General features: G+C 35.5%; 1 protein-coding gene across 1 annotated transcript; it reads left to right on the forward strand.

Annotated features, from left to right (window-relative positions):
* The first annotated feature begins 295 nt into the window (after positions 1-295).
* Positions 296-2,782, forward strand: LOC108912342 (leucine-rich repeat-containing protein 15-like). Its single transcript, XM_018717551.1, has 2 exons — positions 296-901; positions 1,631-2,782. Exons 1-2 carry the CDS (start codon positions 296-298, stop codon positions 2,780-2,782), a joined length of 1,758 nt encoding a protein of 585 aa, XP_018573067.1.
* The last annotated feature ends 5,853 nt before the right edge of the window (positions 2,783-8,635 follow it).

An 8,635-nucleotide genomic window follows, 5' to 3' on the forward strand; every position in this document is an offset into this window, starting at 1 on the left:
TTTCAGATCCTTCTGTGTTACGGAATTATACAAAGGTTGAGTTAATGCTTAACGAAAGAAGGAATCAGTAAGAAAACACGATAACAGTTGCCTACCAATTGAAGTAATTTTATAATTGTTCTTCGATGAAGATTAATATAAAAAATGTCCATACAAATGTTCCTTTAATGTAATATTCTTATAAATGTAGTCCAGAAAACATATGTTGCTAGTTTTTTGCAAAAACGCCTGTTATAGATAAAAATCCAACTTCTGAAGTTAGAATCTTATCCCTAATTGTTTGTTTTGTTCCAGAATGTATGTCAAACTGATGATCCTCGCCTGCCTGGCAGTCCAGACTTACGCCTCGAGGTTATGCCCCACCAAATGCACCTGCTACTTGGACCAGAAAGGAAGAACATCCGTTCTGTGCAAAGAAGGAGGCATGGTGGGACCCCTGAACCTCAACAACGTCAGCCTGGACACGGAGGTGATCAAAATCATCGCACCCGAAGACAATATGAACGAGCTAACCATGAGTCCCGTTTTCCAAAGTTACAAGAACTTGGAGGAGATCCACATCACCAAATCCAACGTTCCCCAGCTGGGCATGCACTTCTTCTGGGGACTCGATAGGCTCGATGTCCTGAATTTGACCCAGAACAACATCACCCAACCCCTGGATCATAACTTTAGGGGGTTATCGAGGTTGAAGGAACTGTATCTGGACGATAACAGGATAATCTCTTTACCCAGTGGAACTTTCAGACATTTGCGCGAACTCAAGGTGTTATCTGTACAGAGGAACAGGATAGAAGAGCTCACTCCGCGCATCTTCCTAGAAATAGGCAAGTTGAAAGTTCTGAAACTCAGCGGCAACAATCTTAAGGTGCTGAATCCCGAAGTATTCAAGGACGTGCAGGTAATTATTTAATTGATTTTATTAGCCGGATCCTCCTTTGACTGGAGGCGAAAATCAACAAGTAACAGCGATCGAGATTAAAGCCGTCGTAGGTTGTTTGATGAACGCAGTAGCGGAATTTAAATTAATGTAAATAATGGAGCCATTTGCGCTTCACGTACTAAAGTAAATAAATTTCGATTTTGGGAGAACCGGAAAAGTTGCAGTCTGTTTGTCTCAAAGCGGGGAAGAATTAGAGTGACTTTAGCGCCTGAGTTAATTTTTCTGATGTATTTCGCTTTGATACGTACATTATAAACAATTACAACATTAATATGTAGATTGTGACTTTGAAGGAGGGGCATATTTATACTGGGGCTAACCTTTAGAAACATGTATAAGTTTTTTTCTCAAATTCCGTCGAAAACTGAAAAAATGTAACAAAATGAAATAATGGCAGTTTGTTTTTTACTCTTTTACCATCCCTTGTCATGTCATACCAGGTCTAATGTAAGTCAACTGCCATATTTTAGTCGTGTTAACAGTGATCAAGAACCTGCTGCTGCAAAACTATTGATCGTGCTGTCACACAGAGTTCACATCGTATCCCGTTCTCATTTCGTGCGTATCATCTACGGTTTAATTTTGAAGCTGTTTTATTTGTTTTGGATTAATTTAAAATGTCTGCTCTATAATACTTGATTTAAAAAGCATAAAACCTACAACTCAACTACCTTCTCCTTGTTCCAGGAGCTGAGACATCTAGAATGCCGCGGTTGTACCTTAAACCAACTAGACAACGACATCTACCACCTGCTACCTCATCTAGCATACCTGGACCTTGGAAATAACTACATTTCAACTCTACTACCAGAAGAAATGAAAGACTTAACTCGTCTGAAACATTTCAAACTGGACGGTAACCAAATCACCACCATCCATGATTCCACATTTGCACAACAATTTGCTCTGAGAAAATTGAATCTAGCCCGCAACCAAATCGAAAGGATATATCCGAATGCATTTGAGAACCTTGACAACCTGACGGAGTTGGATCTGGGATACAACAAGTTGGAGAGACTTGGATTCTTGGAACCAGTAGCTGATACCCTCGAGGTGCTAGTTCTAAGCGGGAACCGTTTAAGAGTTACTGCGTTACAGGAGCTCCTGAAGGTTGAATCTTTGAGAGAGCTCCGCTTGGCGGAGTGTGGGCTTGCGGACATCCCACTCGATATCTTCCCCAAGGGTTTATCTGTGCTGGATTTATCAGGAAACTACTTGGGAGCTCTTCCAAGTGAACTGCTTCCGCCGATTTTATCCGAGCTTGATTTGTCCAGTAACAGATTTCGAGGACTGGGTGAGGATGTACTGATTCTGTTGGACAATATACAAACGTTGAGACTGAATAATAACTCTTGGTCTTGCGACCTTTGCCATATCGTTCCTTTACTAGACAGAATTAATCGCAGCGCGGTTTTTCGAGATATAATCTGCCTGGGACCTTACACAGTCAGAAATAAGAAACTTGGTTTCATCCAGAAGAACGAACTGACGTGGTGTACCGCTTCCAGCCACACCACCAGCGATGCCAACTTCTACTTGATCGGTGAAGACGGTAAAGTGGGGATAATAGCCGCGAGCACCTCCGTATGTCTCCTTTTCCTCACCGTGTTGGCTATAGTAGGAGCCTTGTGTTACTCCAAACGCCATGCTGCGAAGTACTACACTCACGAAGATAAACTAGCGGTCGAAGGCGAGTCCATATTCGACAACAATCACAGTCCCCTGTTCTGCGATGGAGAGTTGAGCTTCAAATTTCCGCTTGACACTAGCGAGAAGAAAGTGTCGATAGCCACCATCGACGAAATAAAGAAGGAGCACACAATCACCAATGGGTCTTGAAGAGGGTCGCAAGAAAGCAAAGGGACTGTGTTAGTGTGAGACCAGAAACATTTCAGTCAGTGAGTTGTTAAAGGATAGACTGGTGTATGATTGATTGGATATCGCGAGGGAAAGGGGGGTTAGAAATTCGTGTGCAGTTTTTTTAAATTGGCGGCTGGGGTTAGTAGAGCGATTAGATGGAAAAGATATCAAAACGAATTACTAAACTAAACTATACATTAAAGAAATTATTTTAACTATTGGAACAATTGCTGTTTGTATTTCTAGTATTTTTTTTTTTTTGTTAAAAGAACAAAAGGTTACAAAGGAACAAAAAACGTGGTCGGTTGAGACCCGTGTAATGTATTTGGAACTCCAGAAATCAAATCTACCATGGAAAATGCTCACCTTTCAGTTTTTTCGCCAAAAACCAAGAGGAGCCGATACTTACTGAATACAAAGTTTGGTGGGATTTTAGGTTTCAAAACTAATTTAATTAAGTTACATTTTCCTTGGCAGATTCAGTTCCTGGGAATCCAAATTCATAGGGTTGCATGGGTGGAACATACTATTTATTTTGGGTGTTAGTGTTATCATTAAATTCAATGTTCTTCTTGAATTAAGTCACAGATCGACAGGAATAAGTTTGCTGCTGAACAACAAGACTAGACGCAGAAGTTCTGTCTATCTCTTCGCTTTGAGGCGCTTTGGATCCGATATCCATAAATACTTATTCCTGTTGACCTGTACATGCATAAGATTGATTCAAATTATAAATATTTAGCAGCCTTTTGACTATACAGGGTACAAGTATGAAAGCTAGGCAGGATTATGTATTTTTAGTATACAAAATGCCTAGAATATAGTTAGAACTCTTTTTTCCCCCAAAGCGCCGACTTTTAAGTCTCACAAAATAAACTCTGCAAAAAATGGATGGAGCAGAAATAAAGTTCCAATCTTTTTTAGTGATTTTTTTAATCTTGTAACTTCGTGAATAATGGTCGTGTCGAGAAAAGGAAAAAGCATCTTGAAGGTTGAAGATTATGAAATCTTGGGATGAAAATTTTTTTGATTAATCTCGGCGCAATCAAATGAAATAATCCAAAGCAAAAATTAATTTTTTTTTTTCAAAACTGACCAGGGGCTCAGGGTCATTTAGCCTGATTCCTCAGCTTCAATTTTTTTTTATTTTCTATACGATTAGTTCTCATTGAAATATGGGCTATTGAGTGAAAATTCATCTTTTTTTTTGATCATCGAAATCGCATGAACTAATTATCGTACAGCGAACGCAAGGTGTTGGAAGCTTGAATTAATCGTCTTCACGGTTTTTTGGTATGTTTGAGAAAAAATATTATACTCAGTGTTAATTTAAAAAGTGTAAAAATGGCTTTTTCTACTGTTTCGGAAAATCAACGACTACTTTGCAAATACTGCGAAAAGTACCAATGTTGTAGGTTTTTTTATAGCTCAATACATGCCCATGTGGCACATTTTAAAATTCATCGGTAGAACCGTTTTCCTATCCTGAATCGTGAAAGTTTTATAAAAAATTAAAGGAGCAGATTTATTGCTCTTTAAACATCAATTAATCATGACCGAGATGAAAAATTAAAAAGTTTTTGCTTTATTTTTCTCACAGTTTCGCGTTAAATACCCATCAAAAATTGAAAAAAAAAAAAAAAAAATTCAAAATTCTGAAAAACGACTTTTTTAAAGCTTTTTTGCGTTATTATTTTTACAATTTCACATTGAATATTTTAAATGTCGAAATGTTGAAATTAAAATTTTTTTTTTTTCAAATCAACGAATCATTTTCTGTTCAGTTTTTTAAGTTGATATCCCCAAGTGAATTTTCATGAATTTTATTCAAACGCATTACTATACGACTTATTGATCCTTTTTTCGAAAGTTCTCAAGCCTTTAAAAAACTGTTTTATTTCAAAACTACCAATTTTTTTCATTAATAAAAAAATAATCTTAAATTTTAATAACACTTTTTTCCAAAAATAAGTGTGCAGTGTGAAATTGTGAAAAAAAATTTCGCAAAAATTTTTTGAAAAATTTGATTTTTTTTCAAAATTTTGAATTGTTTTTCGATATTTGGTGAGTATTTAACGCGAAATTGTAAGAAAATGAACGCAATTTTTTTTTGCACCTTAATCATAATTAATTGATGTTTAAGGAGCTATAAACCTGCTCCTTTAATTTTTTATGTCGATTCAGGAAAGGAAAACAGTTCTACCGATGGATTTCAAAATTTACAGGCGTCATTATTGTATTGAGGCAAAACATTTTTTTTCTGAGCCCATCGACAGTTTAGAAAAAAAAAAATTGTAAAATTTTTGCCTTGCATTATTTCTTTTGATGGCGCTGAGAATGATGAGAATTTTTCATTTCAAGATTTCAAAACTAGAATCTTCAAGCTTCAAGATGCTTCTTTTTTTTCTCGATACGACCAATCAAAAAGTTACCGCCTTTAAAAAATCACTGAAAAACTTTGGAAATTTTTCAATTATCTTATTTTTTTTGCTGGGTGTATGTAAAAGAAGAATAAAAATGCAACGACTTGTAAAATGCCGCCCGTTTATTTCTGGCTTTATAAATGTCTATAAAGTGTCAATTCCTATTTATCAGGTTAATTTAAAGTGGCTTACATATAACTTATTACTTTTGTGAACTCTACTAATTGAACTATACGGAGTGTTTCAGAAAGACCTCCCGTAAATTCAGGAGGTGATAGTACGACAAAAATTAAGAATTTTTTTCTTATAAACTATGTGTCTATCTCCTCTTGTTTTCGAGATACAGAGCGACAAAATAAAATTTTTTAAATAGAATTTTTAGGAAAATTTCCAAACGGTCTAATTACTTTTTGTATATTTTATACAGGGCGCTAGTTATGCTACATTCCTATTACATTTTAAGTTCTAATTTTTTTAAGGTTAGGTTTTTGTAATTAGTCATTACTAACTACAGTCACTAACAATCACTAAAATTTTGATATAAGGTTAATTAGAGTTTAAAATATTACTAAGAATGTATGCGTTGTTTATGAGACATCCATCAATAAGTTTTGACATAAGCCTACTTTGAGAAAAGTCACTTATTTTCTTCACCGTAATATTATAAGAGTTCAATTAAAAGCCTTTTTTCTCGAAAACCGTCCATATTAGGAAGTTCTAACAAGAGTACATTATTTCTAGAAAAGAAAATTGTACATTAGAAATTGCAGCCCGAATGGTAAAAAACCTAACCTTAAAAAAATTAGAACCTAAAATGTAATAGGAATGTAGCGTAACTAGCGCCCTCTATGAAATATCCAAAAAACAGTTAGACCAGAGTTTTTGGCATCCTTAAAAAAGCCGGAATACCAAATTTCATAAAAATTCTATTTAGAAAATTTTATTTTGTCGCTCTGTATCTCGAAAACAAGAGGAGATAGACATATAGTTCATAAGACAAAATTCTTATTTTTTGCCGTTCTATCACCCCCCTGAATTTACGGGAGGTCTTTGTGAAACACTCTGTATAAAAATATGACAATATAAAATCTAGGATCGAAGATTTGCCTGCGAGCTACAACCTTTGCGGGAATACTTTGTTAGTTCTTATTTCGTCGCTATCAAAACAGCGAAATGAACAAACCTCGAATAATAATCATAGTGTCTGTCAAACCAAATCCCCATATATTTTCCTCCCTAACCGCTCCACTACTGACCCGCGTCCCCAGAGACCAGGCGAGTGTGTAAATAATATTACTTTCTCATGATTCTTGGGACCACGTCGCCTCCCGCTCCGCGATATTCCGGTTGAATCAGCGCTTTATATTTCAGGACGACTCTGCGCCGAACTCGTCGCTTCGCCCCAGCGAATTCTGGAGGAAGTCTGTTGATTTGATTGAGTCGGAGACGTTGCAACTTCAGTCCGTCCGGGGGGGAACTCCGAGGGCTGGAATTTAGCTAATTTGGTTAACTTATGATGTTCGCGAGGTAATCACGATGTTTGATTTGCCCAGCCGTCGAAAGGTTCGCTGTGAGATACAGAGTGGCTCATTTGTATGACCCAAAAAGATTCTAGTCTATTAAAACTTAAAAATTTTAGTAAATCCAAACTCGCGGGTTTGCGCGCGTGGGTGAAACGTTCAGTGTATGGCTTGCTTTTCCGCAAAGTTTCCTTCATTGTTTTCGGAAACGAGCCTAAAGTCTACTATGGTATAAAAAGACCGTTTCGAATTATTTCTGGTTTATATTTTCCAACCCTTGATACGAAACGGTAAGTTAAAACTGGTTGGCAATGAAATTTTAATTAAACAGGGCAGATCAAACGGTGATTGATTAGGGAATAACATCAGAGAGTTATGGCCCTTGGCGTTGCTGATTTTGTTTATGCGCTGGGGTCCTTAAAACAATCGATATTATCTCTGTTTGATTGGAGGCCTTTTAACTCAGTGCTTGAGCATTTCGGGAATATTTCGCCTACGTTTAAATCATTCGTTTTCAAAAGCAGACTGCACTTATTTCAATTTTCTGACAGCACAAGTTAACCAAAACTATTTCTTCGACTTTTCAATATCAGCAGACTTCTTTCTATAAAAGATATCAAATAAATAGCCCAATAAAAAGTCACCTTTGGGTTGGTACTAGTTTTGTTTCTTCCTTTTGGACCACAAACTGAACGTCATACTGGTGAGTAGAAATCGAAGTGCTGTGAAAATTACTGTATGATATTAACAGATATTTTTGATGTACGGAAAGAGTATTTATTGTATTCGGCCTTATGTAAGTCATTTGAACATTGTCTAATTATAGGATATTTAATCAAACTGTAATAATATAGGCATGGGTACCAAAATACTTTAATATGTAGGTTGTCCTTTTCGCAATATTTACAAAGTTGTGCCCCACATCGGGCGCCAAAATTTAATATTGCGATAAAGAACAACTCCTAGAACGAATTTGAAATTTGGTGTCCATAGATCGATAAGACAAGTTTGTAATACTTTCTTCACATATTTTTTATGATGTTTACATAATAATTTATCCAGTTGAGTACAAAGGGTATGTAAACGATATTTTTGAACATTTTCGAATTAAACAAAAGAACTTCCGTATTCCTAACTGCTGTAACGACTTTTGAAGGGCCTTTAGGAAGGCTATATATGTGTCAATCTTATAGTACAGTCATTGAAGGTGAAAATCAGCTACAACCCCCGAATTCTTTAAAACTGCATGGATTTGCATGAAAATTTAGAATAAGGCTCGTATTAGGCTCAAGTTCAAAAGTGGCATAAGCTCGATTGACGCTTTTTGTTATTTAGGGGTAAAAACTACACCTAAGTGAAGAAAAAAATTGAAAAAAATTAAGTTTTAAGCATTTTATTGAGAAAAATCTTGTTCAAGCACAAAGATTAAATAATGTTCCATGTTTTCGAACATGTTTTATGACATATTTGATCTTTTCGACCCTTTATTTAACCCTTAAAATCTACCTCTATGCAAAAAATAATACAAAATTACTTTTTAAAGATTTGGAATGATTAAATCGTGCAATTATTTAAAAAAAAGTTACCTTGTTGCTAATAAAATAATTTTTCCCTTTCAACCCCTAAAAACCACCCCTGTATTGACAAAAATGATAAAAAATTACTTTTTTAAAGCTTGGAATGCTTTAACGGTGCAATTATTTGAAATAAAAATTCCCTCATTGCTTATGAAAGAATTTGTATCTCATAACACTTTTCAACCCTTATAAATCACCCCTGTGCTAAAAAAATGATAAAAAATTACGTTTTAAATCTTGGAATGCTATAATTGTGCAATAATTTAAAATGCAAATTCCCTTATATTGTTTATGAAAGAATATTTTACTTTT

The sequence above is a fragment of the Anoplophora glabripennis genome, unplaced genomic scaffold, assembly GCF_000390285.2.
Source record: "Anoplophora glabripennis isolate ALB-LARVAE unplaced genomic scaffold, Agla_2.0 scaffold878, whole genome shotgun sequence".
NCBI classification, from domain to species: domain Eukaryota; kingdom Metazoa; phylum Arthropoda; class Insecta; order Coleoptera; family Cerambycidae; genus Anoplophora; species Anoplophora glabripennis.